Source organism: Mustela lutreola, chromosome 13 (genome assembly GCF_030435805.1).
Source record: "Mustela lutreola isolate mMusLut2 chromosome 13, mMusLut2.pri, whole genome shotgun sequence".
Lineage (NCBI taxonomy): Eukaryota > Metazoa > Chordata > Mammalia > Carnivora > Mustelidae > Mustela > Mustela lutreola.
The window spans coordinates 78588699-78608602 of NC_081302.1; the positions used below are offsets into that span (position 1 = coordinate 78588699).

Here is a 19904-nt window from a genome sequence, read left to right on the forward strand (position 1 = left end):
CACATAGCACTGGAAGAGGCAGAAAGTACAATAAGAGGAAAACAAAGTACACAGATTGGAAGGGAAGTGATAAGTCTGTCTCTGTTTGGTTTTGACATAGTCATCTACATAGAAAAAGTTGTCTACCTAGATTCCCAAGGAATCTAAAATAAAATGAAATAATGTGTTTTGGGCAAGGATGTAGGATGCCAGATAAACATACAAAACCACTTTTATTTCTGTATAGTACCAATAAACGTTAAAAATACAGTATCGGGGCACCTGGGAGGCTCAGTCGCTTAAGCATCTGCTTTCAGCTCAGGTGGTGATCCCAGGATCTTAGGACTGAGCACCACGCCTGACTCCTTACTCAGAAGAAAGTCTGCTTCTCCTTCTCCCTCTGTGCCTTCCCCTACTCCTGCTCATTGTGTGCATAAAATCTAAAAAAAAAAAAAAAAAAAAAAATACAGTGTCATTTATAAATGCTGTAAATATGAATTAGGGGGCACCTGGGTGGTACAGTTGGTTAAGCATCTGACTCTTGGTTTTGACTCGGGTCATGATCTCAGGGCTGTGAGATGGAGCCCTGCATTGAGTTTGCACTTGGTGACTCTCTCTCCCTCTGCCCCTGCCCTTTCTCTCTTTCTAAAATAAATAAATAAGTCTTTTAAAAAATATGAATTAAGTGTAAATCTAACAAGACAGGATCTGTATGCTGAAAATTTCATTACAATGTTGATTAAGGAAATTAAAGAAGATTTAGATAAATGGAGAGATAAACAGAGTTCATGGATTGGAAGACTCAACATAGTAAGAATGTTAAGTCTTCCTGAATTGAAATTCAGGTTTAATGTGACTGCTATGAAAATACCAGCAAGATCTTTTGTAGGGATAGATGAGCTTATCCTAAAATATGTATAGAAATGCAAAGAAACTATAATAGCTAGAAAAAAATACTTAGAAAAAGCAGCATAAAATGAAAAGAATAAGTCTACCTGATTTCAAGTCATTCTATGACTGTTACCAAGAATGTGTAGTTTTGATAAGAGGAAAGACACACAGCTCAATGCAGCAGACTAGAAAACCCCGAAACAGATCTACACCAATATCCCCAAATGATTTTGTCAAAGGAGCAAAAGCAATTCATTGGAGGAAAAGATGATCTTTTCAACAAACAGTGCTGGAGCAATTGTATGTTCATAGGAAAAAACAAATTAAAGAACTCTTGACCTAACTTTCATACTTTATACAAAAGTTAACTAATGATTTATTATAACTTAAATGTAAAATGTAAAACTATAAAAATATGGGAAAAAAAATCGTCAGAATTTAGATTAGGCCAAGATTTTTTAGAATCAATCCTAAAAATATGACCCAGAAAAGGAAAAACTGATCAATTGGACCTCATTAAAATGAAAAGTTTTTGGTTTTGAAGAGGATGAAAAGACAAGCTGAAAACAGGGAGAAAATATTTGCAAACCACATACCTGACAAAGGCCTCATATATAGAATATATAAAGAACTCTCAAAACTCTACAGAAAACAACAACAAAAAAGCTAAACCAAACAAGTCAATTAGAAAATGGGCAAAAAGAGACATTTCCTAGGACAGGATAATAAAATAAGCACAAGAAGATAGTTTTGACATCGTTAGCCATTAGGGAAGTGCAAATTAAAATAAAAGGGAAATGTTAATACACACCTATCAGAATGGCCCAAATTAAAAATAGTTCCAACACCAAATGTAGGTAAGGATGTGGAGAAACTGGATCATTTGAACACAATGGGTAAAATATAAAATGATATAGCCGTTTGAGAAAACATTTTGGTGGTTTTGTATAAAATTAAACATGCAAATATTAGACAACCCAATAATTGTACTATCCCAGAGAGATGAAAACCTATGTTCACATTGACAAACAACCTTTATGCAAATGTTTATAGCAGCTTTATTAGCAATAGCCAGCTGTCTAGTATGGGGTGAATGTTTAATTAAGATACATCTATATTTATTTTTGTTTATTAATCTTAAATCCAGCCACCTTACATCTCTCTTATACATTTTTATGATTTTTAAGTCAAGCAGATAGGACTTTTTGGGTAATAAAATTTTTCTTTAAAAGTTGGTTCATTTTTGGTGTTTACTTTTCAGTAATCATGTAATTTCTTTTTATCCCAGTCTTACGGCATTACCTAGAAACTCCTGAGCAGTTGCAAATAAATTTGGTGATAGAACTTAGTCTCTTCTTGATTCAAACATGGAAATGCTTTAACATTTTATAGTTAAGTGTGGATAGTTGCTTTTTGTATGCTTTACCAAATTTCTGAAGTTATGCTAAGAATTCTATTTTTCTAGAATTTTATTTTAAAGATTTTTACTATTTTTTTTATTGTCTCGATATGATAATGTTTTTTCTTTTTTAATTCATTAATCTATCACCCTTGAGCATCTGTTTTAGAGCATGCTGGTAATACATATTTTCTTTTTCTGGGAAATAATTTGTTCATGTTGTTTGTACATTTTTCTTTTTCTTTCTTTGTTTCTTTTTGTTTGTTTGTTTGTTTGTTTGTTTGCAATTTTCTCCTAATCTGTAGGGTTTGAGCAACTGGGACAGGCCGAGTTTCCTTCGGGAGGGCAGGCACCATTTTGCGGTGTGGTTTCAGTGGCCCCATCTTTTTTTTTTTTTTTTTTAAATAAACGTATAATGTATTTTTATCCCCAGGAGTACAGGTCTGTGAATCGCCAGGTTTACATACTTCACAGCACTCACCATAGCACATACCTTCCCCAATGTCCATAACCCCACCCCCCTCTCCCAACCCCCCTCACCCCAGCAACCCTCAGTTTGTTTTGTGAGATTAAGAGCCACTTATGGTTTGTCTCCCTCCCAATCCCATCTTGTTTCATTTATTCTTCTCCTACCCCTTTAACCCCCCCATGCTGCATCTCCACTTCCTCATATCAGGGAGATCACATGATAGTTGTCTTTCTCTGATTGACTTATTTTGCTAAGCGTGATACCCTCTAGTTCCATCCACGTCATCGCAAATGGCAAGATTTCATTTCTTTTGATGGCTGCATAGTATTCCATTGTGTATATAGACCACCTCTTCTTTATCCATTCATCTGTTGATGGACATCTAGGTTCTTTCCATAGTTTGGCTATTGTGGACATTGCTGCTATAAACATTCGGGTGCACGTGCCCCTTTGGATCACTACGTTTGTATCTTTAGGGTAAATACCCAGTAGTGCAATTGCTGGGTCATAGGGTAGTTCTATTTTCAGCACTTTGAGGAACCTCCATGCTGTTTTCCAGAATCGTTGCACCAGCTTGCATTCCCACCAACAGTGTAGGAGGGTTCCCCTTTCTCTGCATCCGCACCAGCATCTGTCATTTCCTGACGTGTTAATTTTAACCATTCTGACTGGTATGAGGTGATATCTCATTGTGGTTTTGATTTGTATTTCCCTAATGCCGAGTGATATGGAGCACTTTTTCATGTGTCTGTTGGCCATCTGGATGTCTTCTTTGCAGAAATGTCTGTTCATGTCTTCTGCCCATTTCTTGATTAGATTATTTGTTCTTTGGGTGTTGAGTTTGCTAAGTTCTTTATAGATTCTGGACACTAGTCCTTTATCTGCTATGTCGTTTGCGAATATCTTCTCCCATTCTGTCAGTTGTCTTTTGGTTTTGTTAATTGTTTCCTTTGCTGTGCAAAAGCTTTTGATCTTGATAAAATCCCAATAGTTCATTTTTGCCCTTGCTTCCCTTGCCTTTGGCGATGTTCCTAGGAAGATGTTGCTGCGGTTGAGGTCGAAGAGGTTGCTGCCTGTGTTCTCCTCAAGGATTTTGATGGATTCCTTTCGCACATTGAGGTCCTTCATCCATTTTGAGTCTATTTTTCTGTGTGGTGTAAGGAAATGGTCCAATTTCATTTTTCTGCATGTGGCTGTCCAATTTTTCCAACACCATTTATTGAAGAGGTGGTCTTTTTTCCATTGGACATTCCTTCCTGCTTTGTCAAAGAATAGTTGACCATAGAGTTGAGGGTCTATTTCTGGCCTTGCTATTCTGTTGCATTGATCTATGTGTCTGTTTTTGTGCCAGTCCCATGCTGTCTTGATGATGACAGCTTTGTAATAGAACTTGAAGTCCAGAATTGTGATGCCACCAACTTTGGCTTTCTTTTTCAATATTCCTTTGGCTATTAAAAGTCTTTTCTGGTTCCATATAAATTTTAGGGTTATTTGTTCCATTTCTTTGAAAAAGATGGATGGTACTTTGATAGGAATTGCATTAAATATGTAGATTGCTTTAGGTAGCATAGACATTTTCACAATATTTGTTCTTCCAATCAAGGAGCATGGAACATTTTTCCATTTCTTTGTGTCTTCCTCAATTTCTTTCATGAGTACTTTATAGCTTTCTGAATATAGATTCTTAGCCTCTTTGGTTAGGTTTATTCCTAGGTATCTTATAGTTTTGGGTGCAATTGTAAATGGGATTGACTTCTTAATTTCTGTTTCTTCTGTCTTGTTGTTGGTGTAGAGAAATGCAACTGATTTCTGTGCATTGATTTTATATCCTGACACTTTACTGAATTCCTGTATAAGTTCTAGCAGTTTTGAAGTGGAGTCTTTTGGGTTTTCGACATATAGTATCATATCATCTGCGAAGAGTGATAGTTTGACTTCTTCCTTGTCAATTTGGATGCCTTTAATTTCCTTTTGTTGTCTGATTGCTGAGGCTAGAACCTCTAGTACTATGTTGAATAGCAGTGGTGATAATGGGCATCCCTGCCGTGTTCCTGACCTTAGCGGAAAAGCTTTCAGTTTTTCTCCATTGAGAATGATATTTGTGGTGGGTTTTTCATAGATAGCTTTGATGATATTGAGGTATGTGCCCTCTATCCCTACACTTTGAAGAGTTTTGATCAGAAAGGGATGCTGTACTTTGTCAAATGCTTTTTCAGCATCTATTGAGAGTATCATATGGTTCTTGTTCTTTCATTTATTAATGTGTTGTATCACATTGATTGATTTGCAGATGTTGAACCAAGCTTGCAGCCCTGGAATAAATCCCACTTGGTCGTGGTGAATAATCCTTTTAATGTATTGTTGAATCCTATTGACTAGTATTTTGGTGAGAATTTTCGCATCTGTGTTCATCAAGGATATTGGTCTGTAGTTCTCTTTTTTGATGGGATCGTTTTCTGGTTTTGGGATCAAGTTGATGCTGGCCTCATAAAATGAGTTTGGAAGTTTTCCTTCCATTTCTATTTTATGGAACAGTTTCAGGAGAATAGGAATTAGTTTTTCTTCAAATGTTTGGTAGAATTCCCCTGGGAAGCCATCTGGCCCTGAGCTTTTGTTTGTTGGGAGATTTTTGATGACTGCTTCAATCTCCTTACTGGTTATGGGTCTGTTCAGTCTTTCTATTTCTTCCTGGTTCAGTTGTGGTAATTTATATGTCTCTAGGAATGCATCCATTTCTTCCAGATTGTCAAATTTGTTGGCGTAGAGTTGCTCAAAGTATGTTCTTATAATTGTTTGTATTTCTTTGGTGTTAGTTGTGATCTTTCCTCTGTCATTCATGATTTTATTTTTTTGGGTCCTTTCTCTTTTCTTTTGGATAAGTCTGGCCAGGGGTTTATCAATCTTATTAATTCTTTCAAAGAACCAGCACCTAGTTTTGTTGATTTGTTCTATTATTTTTTTGGTTTCTATTTCATTGATTTCTGCTCTGATCTTTATGATTTCTCTTCTCCTGCTGGGTTTAGGATTTCTTTCTTGTTCTTTCTCTAGCTCCTTTAGGTGTAGGGCTAGGTTGTGTACCTGAGACCTTTCTTGTTTCTTGAGAAAGGCTTGTTTTGCTATATATTTTCCTCTCAGGACTGCCTTTGCTGTGTCCCACAGATTTTGATCCGTTGTGTTTTCATTATCATTTGTTTCCATGAATTTTTTCAATTCTTCTTTAATTTCCTGGTTGACCCATTCATTCTTCAGAAGGATGCTGCTTAGTCTCCATGTATTTGGGTTCTTTCCAACTCTCCTCCTGTGATTGAGTTCTAGCTTCAGAGCATTGGTCTGAAAATATGCAGGGAATGATCCCAATCTTTTGATACCAGTTGAGACTTGATTTAGGTTACAGGATGTGATCTCTTCTGGAGAATGTTCCATGTGCACCAGAGAAGAACATGTATGTATACTTTTGCTTTGGGATGAAGTGTTCTGAATACATCTGTGATGTCCATCTGGTCCAGTGTGTCATTTAAGGCCTTTATTTCCTTGTTGATCTTTTGCTTGGATGATCTGTCCATTTCACTGAGGGGATTGTTAAAGTTCCCTACTATTATTGTATTATTGTTGATGTGTTTCTTTGATTTCGTTATTAATTGGTTTATATAGTTGGCTGCTCCCACGTTAGGGGCATAGATATTTAAAATTGTTAGATCTTCTTGTTGGACAGATCCTTTGAGTATGATAGAATGTCCTTCTTCACCTCTTATTATAGTCTTTGGCTTAAAATCTAATTGCTCTAAGGATTGCCACCCCTGCTTTCTTCTGATGTCCATTAGGATGGTAAATTCTTTTCCACCCCCTCACTTTAAATCTGGAGGTGGTTCAGGGCTGAAATGAGTTTCTTGTAGGCAATATATAGATGGGTTTTGTTTTTTTATCCATTCTGATACCCTGTGTCTTTTGATTGGGCATTTAGCTCATGAACATTCAGGGTAACTATTGAGAGATATGAATTTAGTGCCATTGTATTGCCTGTAAGGGGACTGTTACTGTATATTGCCTCTGTTCCTTTCTGATCTACTAATTTTAGGCTTCTCTTTGCTTAGAGGACCCCTTTCAATATTTCCTGTAGAGCTGGTTTGGTGTTTGCAAATTCTTTCAGTTTTTGTTTGTCCTGGAAGCTTTTTATCTCTCCTATTTTCAATGATAGCCTAGCTGGATATAGTATTCTTGGCTGCATGTTTTTCTCGTTTAGTGCTCTGAATATATCATGCCAGTTCTTTCTGGCCTGCCAGGTCTCTGTGGATAAGTCTGCTGCCATTCTAATATTTTTTATCATTGTATGTTACAGACTTCTTTTCCCGGGCTGCTTTCAGGATTTTCTCTTTGTCACTAAGACTTGTATATTTTACTATTAGGTGACGGGATGTGGACCTATTCTTGTTGATTTTGAGGGGGGTTCTCTGCACCTCCTGGATTTTGATGCTTGTTCCTTTTGCCATATTAGGGAAATTCTCTCCAATAGTTCTCTCCAATACACCTTCTTCTCCCCTCTTTCTTTCTTTTTTTTCTGGAATTCCAATTATTCTAATGTTGTTTTGTCTTATGGTGTCACTTATCTCTCAAATTCTCCCCTCGTGGTCCAGTAGCTGTTTGTCCCTCTTTTGCTCAGCTTCTTTATTCTCTGTCATTTGGTCTTCTGTATTGCTAATTCTTTCTTCTGCCTCATTTATCCTAGCAGTGAGAGCCTCCATTTTTGAATCCACCTCATTAATAGCTTTTTTTATTTCAACTTGGTTAGATTTTAGTTCTTTTATTTCTCCACAAAAGGCTTTTATGTCTCCCGAGAGGGTTTCTCTAATATCTTCCATGCCTTTTTCGAGCCTGGCTAAAACCTTGAGAATCGTCATTCTGAACTCTAGATCTGACATATGACTAATGTCTGTATTGATTAGATCCCCAGCCGTTGGTACTGCCTCTGTTCATTTTGTCCAGATAGGAGTATATGAAGGAGCAAGTAAAATACTAAAAGGGTGGCAAAAACCCCAGGAAAATATGCTTTAACCAAATCAGAAGAGACCCCAAATCGTGGGGGATGGGGGGAAAGGGGATAAAAAGAAGTTCAGGAAAAAAAAAGAAACAATTATAAAAAGAAAATGAATAAGGAAAAAATATAAAGAAGAAAAAATATATATATATTAGATAAACTCGTTAAAAAACATTAAAAAATGAAAGGGTAAAAGTTAAAAGAAATTTAGCAGCAGAAGAAAAAAATTGAAAAAAAAATCCAAATTAAATTAACTGCAAGACTAATGAATCATAGGGAGAAAGCCATGAATTCAGTGCTTTGCTTTCTCCTTCTCTGGAATTCTGCCGCTCTCCTTGGTATTAAAACTGTACTCCTTGGTAGGTGAACTTGGTCCTGGCTGGATTTCTTATTGATCTTCTGGGGGAGGGGTCTGTTGTAGTGATTCTCAAGTGTCTTTGCCTGAGGCGGAATTGCATCGTCCTTACCAGGGGCCAGGCTGAGTTATCCGCTCAGGTTCGGTTTCGGGAACTTTTGTTCCCTGAATGCTTTCCGTAGAATTCTGGAGGATGGGAATGAAAATGTTGGCCTCCCAGTCTCTAATCCAGAGGAGCCGAGAGCTCGGGTCCCCACTCCTCAGTGTGCCCCCAGAGGACAGCACCCAATAACTCCCGTCTCCCTGGCCTCTAGCCGTGCTCTGAGCTCACCTAGGCTGTGACTGGTTCAAGGTAACCCTGAGCTGAGAGCTCACTCTTCAGCTCTGTCTCTGTATCCAGCTTCCCCATTCTAATACCTGCAAGCTCTGTGACACTCAGACACCCCTGATCCTTTTGTGACCCTGCGCGTCCTGGGGCCAAGCTGACCCCATGTGGGCTTCACCCCGGTTTAGCCTCTGGAGCGATGTCCCTCAGTGGAATAGACTTTTAAAAGTCCTGATTTTTTGCTCCTTGCTCTGCTACTTGTCAGGAGCCAGCCCTTCCCCTCCACGGTCTATCTTCCTGTCGCTTTGGATTCACTTGTATGCCAGTCCTACCATTCAGAAAGTGGTTGATTTTCTGTTTCTAGAATTGCTGTTCTTTTTCTCTTCTATCTCCCATTGGATTTGTAGGTGTTTCCAGTGTTTAGATAAGCTATCTAGCTGATCTCCTACTACCTGATGTAGCCTCAGCCTGCCACTTCTCCGCCATCTTGATTCCTCTGTTTGTTCATTTTTCTATTGGGATATTTATGTTTTTGTTGGTTTATAGGATTTCTTTACATATTTTTCATACTAATTCTTTATGAGTTATATGTATTATAAATATCTAGAAGACATTGACCCTGTTGATAACTTGCTCTTGTACTTCTGTAAAGCATCTTTTGATTAACAGAAGTGCATCTCAAACTGTTTCAGTGTAGGTTTTTGAGTCTCAAAATTTCCAAGACATTGCATGCTTGAAAATATTTGCATTAAACTTTCATATTTGTATTTGGGAAGATATAACATTCTAAGTTTACAGGTCTTTTATTTAGATAATTAAAAATAAAAATTCACTGTCTTCCTATATCTTGTATTGCTGTTTAAAAGACCCATGACAATTTGGTTCTTGTTCTCCTGAAGATGATCCACGTTTTCTCTCTGGAAAGTTGAGATAATCTTATTGCAATGAGACGTTCTCTAGATCAGTGTTTCTCCAAGCTTGATCCCTGGACCAGCACTGTCAGCATTCTTTTGGTAATGCAAATTCTAGTGGTCCACCCCAGACCTACTGAATTAAAAAATCTTGGGGGCAACTCTCAGCAATCTGTATTTTAAAGACTTCCAGATGAATCTGATGCAAGCATATCAGGTGATACATGGAATCAGTATTGTTAGATCCTTGCTACTCTAAGCATGGTCCAGAGTTCAACATCATTAGTCATAGATGTATCAAACATGATATGATGTTTGGTTAAATTGACTAAGCTTTCAAAAATGTTGTTTTTCTATAGAGATGATGAGAATGTAACATTCCTACTTCTTTCAACCTTATTAAAATTATTTGAAAAATGCTGGGGTGGAAAAGTTTTCTAACAAAGTTTATGTTTAAGTTTTATGTACATTGTTTATTATCTGATATATGCAGTACAGTTTTAGACTCTGATTTTCTTAATTTGCTCTTAAGAACCACTAGAGACATTGAACTTTGCTATTAAGATTAAATTTTCATTATTTTTTAACTTTGACTTTATCTTACAGGCTTTGTCAGAAACTTCTGAAATGCAAACAGAAAAACAATTGTCAAGCCTATCTGGAAAAATAGAATGTGAAGGACCTAATCGTCATTTCAACACCTTTGTTGGAACGTTGTATCTAAATGATAAAAGGTATCGTCTTTCACATCTCAAACATTTTTTTAAAATGGAAAATAAAGTGTGGCAGTTTTTGTTCTCTTGGTTGATAACATTTTAAACCTTTATACTTTTTCGTTTTTTACTTGATGTTGAAATACCTGAGGTGTCAATATATTGTTTAAAAAAAAAAGGAATTCTTAAGTAAGGGAGGAAAGTGTATGGCATTTTCTTAATTGGTATATTTGCAAATGTAAAGACTAGAGAAGTTGTTGGTCCAAGTTCCCTTGGAGGACAAGCACTTAGCACATCCCTTGGGGTGAATCAGTGGAAAGAAAAAGGTTTTGAAATTCATCCAAGAAGAAGAGCCACTAAGGTTTCTGTTTGATAATGAAGGATTTTTTTCCTAATTTCTACCCCACTTAGCTTCCATTTAAGACTTTTACAGAAACATCTTTGATATAGTAAGTTGGCTGTGCTGGAGGGGAGGAGGACAGGTAAAGATGGCCGACTGAGTTTCCTTTGTGTGCTCTGAATGCCCACGTGTAATCTTTTCTGCAGATTACCAAGTCAGCACCCAGGTACTTATTCCTCCACCTAATCTTCCTGACAATAAGTTTTATAGTCACCCTACATACAAGAGATATTTTCTCTCTAAAAGTTTAGTCGACATACTTCTGAGTTACTGAGAAATGGATGCTAAAACATTGGTTTTTCATGCTCTTTTAGAAAGAGGTATTTCCTATGAAGACACAAATGTTTTTATTGCTCTTTACCCTCAAAGTTGAACTTGACAGAAAGAAATATACGTAAGGTGAAAACTTACACTTGCTTTATATTGTGAAAAGAAAAGGAAAATCTTTTTTGGCTTACTTATAACTGCTCTTCTTTATTTTTAGCCCTGTTCCAATTGGACCAGATCAGGTCTTGCTAAGAGGTACACAACTTAAAAATACTCAGTGGATCCTTGGCATAGTTGTTTACACTGGATTTGAAACCAAATTCATGCAGGTAAAATAACTTGTGAAGTAGTATTGCCTCTAGATTAGTATTTATCTCTTGAATTTAGGAAGATTATTTCTGGGAGCACCTCAGTAGCTCAGTTGGTTAAGTGTCTGCCTTTGGCTCAGGTCATGGTCCCAGGGTCCTGGGATCAAGTCCCACAACAGGCTCCCTGCTCAACAGGGAGTCAGCTTCTCCTCTGTTCCTCCTCCTGCTCAAGCTCTCTCAAGTAAATACATAAAATCTTTTTTTTTTTTTTAAGGAAGATTATTTCTGTTTATTAACCTGAACATTGAAGAGAGGTCCATATTTCTTTTTCTTTCTTTTTTTTAAAATTTCTTTTCAGCGCAACAGTATTCATTGTTTTTGCACCACACCCAGTGCTCCATGCAATCTGTGCCCTCTCTAATACCCACCACCTGGTTCCCCCAACCTCCCCCTCACCGTCCCTTCAAAATCTTCAGATCGTTTTTCAGAGTCCATAGTCTCTCATGGTTCACCTCCCCTTCCAATTTCCCTCAACTCCCTTCTCTCCATCTCCCCTTGTGGGAGGTCCATATTTCATTTTAGTCTATATGGCTCCAATTTATAGTAAGATTATTTTGGCCAAAATGACATTAAAAGTTCTGTGTGAATTCCTTCTCTTATGTACCATTCCTCTCAATCATTTTTTTTCTTTTTTTAATTCTATAATGAGCAAATATTTAATAATATGTATACAGACACATAAATGTACAGAAAACATTTAATGTTGGCAAAAATGGTACCAATCTGTACAGACTATTATGTGAATTGATATTTAAAACTTAAAATTACATTCTATATTAACATAGGGAGAGGCACCAGGGTGGCTCAGTCGGTTGAGGCTTGGACTCTTGATTTCAGCTCAGGTTCTGATCTCAAGGAGGGATTGAGCCCTGCATGGTGCTCCATGCTTAGAGCAGAGTTTGCTTAAACTTCTCTCTCCCTCTCCCTCTGCCCCTCCTCCCACCTGTGTGCTCTCTCTCTCTCTGTCTCAGATAAAAAAATAAATCTTTAACATGTGGAAATGATATAGTTACCTTAGAGAGTCTAGGGGAGAGAAACTATTATAAATATTGCTGCAGTGAACATGGATAGTTGCTTATTTATTTTATTTTATTTTTATTTTTACAGAAGATAAATCTCTAACATTGAAATTGTTGAAACAAAAGGCAGCATGTTTTTTGGAAGTTTTTATTTAAATTCCAGCTGGAGGGAGATGGGTGGGGAATGGGTTTACTAGGTGATGGAGATTAAGGAGGGTGCTTGTTGTGATGAGCACCAGGTGTTGTGAGGAAGTGTTGAATCACAAAATCATATGCCTGAAAGTCAATTGCCATCTTTGTTTGGGAGTAGGAACTTCTTGCATGTTTATTATTCATGAGAACTTGACAGTAGGTCTACCCATTATACTATCTGCTAAAATACAACATTTGGCTTTGACTATTCCTTCTATAAATATCTCTTTAGTACCAATGTAATGCCAGATGCTATGCTAAGACCTTGGGATCTAGTATACCTATTGCTTGTCCTTGAGTTTCTTGCAGTGTGTGAAGGAAGACAGTCGAGGTAACATAATAACAAGAGGTCCCTCAGGAGCGGTGAGTGTAGGACGTTCCATGTCTACATAAGAGCTCCATCCAGCATGATGTTGAGGCTGCTGTGGGGAAGTAGCATGTAAAGCAAGTTCAGAAAGAAGGGAGGCAGGTAGGACAGAACCAGGCCAAGAATTGGCATATGTCCAAGGGCCATGTGGGCACTGCAACTCAGGATGACTGTTGTATAAATGGCAGAGAGAGAAGGCATGGAATGGTGACAGATGAGTCTGAGGAAAGTTGGAAGCTATATCACTGAGACCTGGGTACATTTTCTTGCAAAGCTGTGACTGGTGACACTCCACTCTGTTTGTTTCCCAATTTCTTGCCTCACTTTTCTTCTTCTTCACTTTCCTCCTGCCCTGGCATTGTACCCTGCAACAATGCATTAATGGGTAAGATTTCCTTATACTCTGTATACTAGGAGCCCCAGACTAAGACAGTGATGCGAACATACTCTATCTCCAACTAGAAGTTTGTGTTTAGGCAGGGAACCAAGGGAAACATAGAACACACAGAATCATGATCCACAGTTCATTTGTAAAATGGCGACCCTCGAACAGTATCAAATGATCATGCTGTCTTAATTGTACACCTGGTAATACAACACTGCATCTCAGATTTAAATGTCTACTGTTCATGTAAGAAGCCCACTCCATTATCTTCACAGTGTGGCTTGTCTGTGGTGCAGCTCATGAGAAAGTATGTCCTTCTCTATGTTCTGTGAATGTAAATCATTGCAGAAGTTTATTATACATGTTGATTTTGTTGTTTTGGAATAACAGAAATCTCAAAGAGGGCTTTTCCATGACTTTAGGAAAGAAAAAACTAGTAAATGTCAATATGTCCTTACTGAAAGATTTTAAGTACAATACCCTTAGTTGAAAACTGTTCTATATTGTACAACATTTGAAGAAATAACTTACACAGGTCAGCAAAAGAGAAGGAATGACATGATTGTTTTGGAGATATTATAAGTGTATATGAGCATAGATATATGTATATATATATATACATATATATATATAAATTATGTGCACACACACACGGATGTTCTCTAATAATAAGCTTAATACAGTTAAACCTAGGATTTAAAGAAAATCTTGTTCCTGTGCTTTGTAAAAAAGTTGACTAATTGATAGTAATCATATTTTCATAACTTGTAGACTTTGAGGATGTTTCTACATTAAGAAAATGTAGAAATGGTAAACTTAACCTGGCAAAGTGTGATTGAAAAGTTAAATATATCTATCTCTCTATCTATATACACACAGATATATATGTCAATTATGTATGTTATATATTAAAAAATTTAATATACACATATTTGCTAATATTTCAGTAGACCTCTGCAGACAATTTTAAGAAATTTACTGGCAAATCTGAAATGCTAATAGAAAATTATTTGAAACTGTCACTGTATCCCTAACCCAGAGCTTTGGTTTCCAATATGCATGTCAGAGCAGTTATTATATTGGTAAAATCTTGAATATTTTCCCAATAGACTCAGATGAAAGGTTATCTTTCAGTGGTTTTTAAATAAACCAGAAATAATTCAAGAACTATAAATAGGAAAGCCAATAAATTACTATGGTCTTTTGATCTTTTCTGTTGTTGTGAGGGGAGATCTGTACAGATCACCTAGACTGATTTACCATATTTGATTTCTTTTAAAACCCTAGAACTCTGGGGTCATCATCTGTGTGAATATGTTCTTTGTTAAATTAGTAAAAAAGGTTTAAGGACCAAAGCGGAAAGCCATGTCATTCAAAAATATGGCACACTTTTAGTCTTCTTAGTTATTTGACAAAAAAAGTGTTCTACTTTTCAACTGTTGGGATTTTTTTTTTAACCTCTTTTTGCCATCAAAGTACTCATGCATTATAATTCCTTTGATTGTTTTTCATTCTTTTTGATGTGTGTGCATGTGCCATTATGCAGAATTCTATCAAATTGCCCCTCAAGAGATCAAATGTTGAGAAGGTGACCAATGTGCAAATCCTGGTGTTGTTCTTGCTGCTCCTGGCCATGTCCTTGGTGAGCTGTGTAGGGGCCATACTCTGGAATGAATGGTACGGAGAAGGCATTTGGTACATCAGGATGAAGGGTAAGTGTACAAGGGTAGTAAGAAGATACCATTTTGGGGGTTGTAATGCTGTACCCCTAAGGATTAATGAGTTTAGAAAAAATATTTCCTTCTTGAGATTGTTCTGCCAGTTCCACATAATTTTGGCAGTCCAGAATAAAGAAGAGGGAGGGGTCAAGGCAGAAGAATGAGACTGTGAGCCAGACAGACAAGGCCTGCATTTTTGCCTCTGCCATTTAGTCACCAGGAGAAGGTGGACAAGGTCTTTTACTTATCTAAGCATGTCCTTCCTCATTTGAAAATGGCCATAATATCCACCTCACTGGGTTGTACAGTACTCTATGGACAATGAATGATGCAAAGAAAATGAGGACAAGGGACCCTGAAGGGATGTCAGTGGTTACATTGACTAGAAGATCAGTAAAAGATTTAAAAGTAAACTGATCCTCGGCATTAAAATTCAGTCTTTTTTTGACTTCTATCTTTCCATGTTTTCATAATTAACCATCATACATCTTTCTGCCTTTTCTCTATCAGCTGAGGATTTTAAATTTTTATACTTCCGTTGAGAGGATCTGACTGGGAACATCTTAAAAATAAGGAAGCATGGAGTACTGGGTGTGGTGCAAAAATAATGAATACTGTTATGCTAAAAATAAATAAAAAATAAATTTAAAAAAAAAGAAGCTAAGAGAAATACTTTGTACATTTGATTAAAAAAATCAAAGATCCATTCATTTTTTCTTTTTGTGATGTCTTTTTTTTTTTAATAAACATATATTTTTATCCCCAGGGAACCAGGTCTGTGAATCACCAGGCTTACACACTTCACAGCAATCACCAAAGCACATATCCTCCCCAATGTCCATAATCCCACCCCCTTCTCCCAAACCCCCTCCCCCCAGCAACCCTCAGTTTGTTTTGTGAGATTAAGAGCCACTTATGGTTTGTCTCCCTCCCAATCCCATCTTGTTTCATTTATTCTTCTCCTACCCACTTAAGCCCCCATGTTGCATCACCACTTCGTCATATCAGGGAGATCATATGATAGTTGTCTTTCTCTGCTTGACTTATTTTGCTAAGCATGATACGCTCTATTCAATCCATGTTGTTGCAAATGGCAAGATTTCATTTCTTTTGATGGCTGCATAGTATTCCACTGTGTATATATACCACATCTTCTTGATCCATTCATCTGTTGATGGACATCTAGGTTCTTTCCATAGTTTGGCTATTGTGGACATTGCTGCTATAAACATTCGGGTGCTCGTGCCCCTTTGGATCACTACGTTTGTATCTTTAGGGTAAATACCCAATAGTGCAATTGCTGGGTCATAGGGCAGTTCTATTTTCAACATTTTGAGGAACCTCCATGCTGTTTTCCAGAGTGGCTGCACCAGCTTGCATTCCCACCAACAGTGTAGGAGGGTTCCCCTTTCTCCGCATCCTCGCCAGCATCTGTCATTTCCTGACTTGTTGATTTTAGCCATTCTGACTGGTGTGAGGTGATATCTCAAGTGGTTTTGATTTGTATTTCCCTAATGCTGAGTGATATGGAGCACTTTTTCATGTGTCTGTTGGCCATCTGGATGTCTTCTTTGCAGAAATGTCTGTTCATGTCCTCTGCCCATTTCTAGATTGGATTATTTGTTCTTTGGGTGTTGAGTTTGCTAATTTCTTTATAGATTCTGGACACTAGTCCTTTATCTGATATGTCGTTTGCAAATATCTTCTCCCATTCTGTCAGTTGTCTTTTGATTTTGTTAACTGTTTCCTTTGCTGTGCAAAAGCTTTTGATCTTGATGAAATCCCAATAGTTCATTTTTGCCCTTGCTTCCCTTGCCTTTGGTGTTGTTCCTAGGAAGATGTTGCTGCGGCAGAGGTCGAAGAGGCTGCTGCCTGTGTTCTCCTCAAGGATTTTGATGGATTCCTTTCGCACATTGAGGTCCTTCATCCATTTTGAGTCTATTTTTCTGTGTGGTGTAAGGAAATGGTCCAATTTCATTTTTCTGCATGTGGCTGTCCAATTTTCCCAGCACCATTTATTGAAGAGGCTGTCTTTTTTCCATTGGACATTCTTTCCTGCTTTTTCGAAGATTAGTTGACTGTAGAGTTGAGGGTCTATTTCTGGGTTCTCTATTCTGTTGCATTGATCTATGTGTCTGTTTTTGTGCCAGTACCATGCTGTCTTGATGATGACAGGTTTGTAATAGAGCTTGAAGTCCGGAATTGTGATGCCACCAACGTTGGCTTTCTTTTTCAATATCCCGTTGGCTATTCGAGGTCTTTTCTGGTTCCATATAAATTTTAGAATTATTTGTTCCATTACTTTGAAAAAGATGGATGGTACTTTGATAGGAATTGCATTAAATGTGTAGATTGCTTTAGGTAGCATAGACAATTTCACAATATTTGTTCTTCCAATCAAGGAGCATGGAACATTTTTCCATTTCTTTATGTCTTCCTCAATTTCTTTCATGAGTACTTTATAGTTTTCTGAGTATAGATTCTGTGTCTCTTTGGTTAGGTTTATTCCTAGGTATCTTATGGTTTGGGGTGCAATTGTAAATGGGATTGACTCCTTAATTTCTCTTTCTTCTGTCTTGCTGTTGGTGTAGAGAAATGCAACTGATTTCTGTGCATTGATTTTATATCCTGACACTTTACTGAATTCCTGTATAAGTTCTAGCAGTTTTGGAGTGGAGTCTTTTGAGTTTTCCACATATAGTATCATATCATCTGCAAAGAGTGATAATTTAACTTCTTCTTTGCCGATTTGGATGCCTTTAATTTCCTTTTGTTGTCTGATTGCAGAGGCTAGGACCTCTAGTACTATGTTGAATAGCAGTGGTGATAATGGACATCCCTGCCGTGTTCCTGACCTTAGCGGAAAAGCTTTCAGTTTTTCTCCATTGAGAATGATATTTGCGGTGGGTTTTTCATAGATAGCTTTGATGATATTGAGGTATGTGCCCTCTATCCCTACACTTTGAAGAGTTTTGATCAGAAAGGGATGCTGTACTTTGTCAAATGCTTTTCCAGCATCTATTGAGAGTATCATATGGTTCTTGTTCTTTCTTTTATTGATGTGTTGTATCACATTGACTGATTTGCGGATGTTGAACCAACCCTGCAGCCCTGGAATAAATCCCACTTGGTCGTGGTGAATAATCTTTTTAATGTACTATTGAATCCTATTGGCTAGTATTTTGTTGAGTATTTTCGCATCTGTGTTCATCAAGGATATTGGTCTATAGCTCTCTCTTTTGGTGGGATCCTTGTCTGGTTTTGGGATCAAGGTGATGCTGGCCTCATAAAATGAGTTTGGAAGTTTTCCTTCCATTTCTATTTTTTGGAACAGTTTCAGGAGAATAGGAATTAGTTCTTCTTTAAATGTTTGGTAGAATTCCCCCGGGAAGCCGTCTGGTCCTGGGCTTTTGTTTGTTTGGAGATTTTTAATGACTGTTTCAATCTCCTTACTGGTTATGGGTCTGTTCAGTCTTTCTATTTCTTCCTGGTTCAGTTGTGGTAGTTTATATGTTTCTAGGAATGCATCCATTTCTTCCAGATTGTCAAATTTATTGGCGTAGAGTTGCTCATAGTATGTTCTTATAATAGTTTGTATTTCTTTGGTGTTAGTTGTGATCTCTCTTCTTTCATTCATGATTTTATTTATTTGGGTCCTTTCTCTTTTCTTTTGGATAAGTCGGGCCAGGGGTTTATCAATTTTATTAATTCTTTCAAAGAACCAGCTCCTAGTTTCGTTGATTTGTTCTATTGTTTTTTTGGTTTTTATTTCATTGATTTCTGCTCTGATCTTTATGATTTCTCTTCTCCTGCTGGGTTTAGGATTTCTTTCTTGTTCTTTCTCCAACTCCTTTATGTGTAGGGTTAGGTTTTGTACCTGAGACCTTTCTTGTTTCTTGAGAAAGTCTTGTACCGCTATATATTTTCCTCTCAGGACTGCCTTTGTTGTGTCCCACAGATTTTGAACCTTTGTATTTTCATTATCATTTGTTTCCATGAATTTTTTCAATTCTTCTTTAATTTCCTGGTTGACCCATTCATTCTTCAGAAGGATGCTGTTTAGTCTCCATGTATTTGGGTTCTTTTCAAACTTCCTTTTGTGGTTGAGTTCTAGCTTTAGAGCATTGTCGTCTGAAAATATGCAGGGAATGATCCCAATCTTTTGATACCGGTTGAATTCTGATTTAGGACCGAGGATGTGATCTATTCTGGAGAATGTTCCATGTGCACTAGAGAAGAATGTGTATTCTGTTGCTTTGGGATGAAATGTTCTGAATATATCTGTGATGTCCATCTGGTCCAGTGTGTCGTTTAAGGCCTTTATTTCCTTACTGATCTTTTGCTTGGATGATCTGTCCATTTCAGTGAGGGGAGTGTTAAAGTCCCCTACTATTATTGTATTATTGTTGATGTGTTTCTTTGATTTTGTTATTAATTGGTGTATATAGTTGGCTGCTCCCACGTTGGGGGCATAGATATTTAAAATTGTTAAATCTTCTTGTTGGACAGACCCTTTGAGTATGATATAGTGTCCTTCCTCATGTCTTATTATAGTCTTTGGCTTAAAATCTAATTGATCTGATATAAGGATTGCCACTCCTGCTTTCTTCTGATGTCCATTAGCATGGTAAATTCTTTTCCAGCCCCTCACTTTAAATCTGGAGGTGTCTTCGGGCTTAAAATGAGTTTCTTGGAGGCAACATATAGATGGGTTTTGTTTTTTTATCCATTCTGATACCCTGTGTCTTTTGACAGGGGCCTTTAGCCCATTAACATTCAGGGTAACTATTGAGAGATATGAATTTAGTGCCATTGTATTGCCTGTAAGGGGACTGTTACTGTATATGGTCTCTGTTCCTTTCTGATCTACCACTTGTAGGCTCTCTCTTTGCTTAGCGGACCCCTTTCAATATTTCCTGTAGAGCTGGTTTGGTGTTTGCAAATTCTTTCAGTTTTTGTTTGTCCTGGAAGCTTTTAATCTCTCCTTCTTTTTTCAATGATAGCCTCGCTGGATATAGTATTCTTGGCTGCATGTTTTTCTCATTTAGTGCTCTGAATATATCATGCCAACTCTTTCTGGCCTGCCAGGTCTCTGTGGATAAGTCTGCTGCCAA

At 37.3% G+C, this 19904-nt stretch overlaps 1 protein-coding gene across 2 annotated transcripts in view; it reads left to right on the forward strand.

The window, feature by feature from the left end:
* LOC131813534 (phospholipid-transporting ATPase IB-like) overlaps positions 1–19904 on the forward strand; it is a 249604-nt gene that overhangs the window by 45321 nt on the left and 184379 nt on the right. The window contains exons 9-11 of one of the 2 annotated variants that reach the window (XM_059143871.1): positions 9968–10095; positions 10959–11070; positions 14619–14784. In XM_059143871.1, coding sequence (XP_058999854.1) covers positions 9968–10095; positions 10959–11070; positions 14619–14784 — 406 coding nt within the window. The remainder of the gene's footprint in view (positions 1–9967; positions 10096–10958; positions 11071–14618; positions 14785–19904) is intronic. The other variant, XM_059143873.1, reaches the window with a different exon arrangement.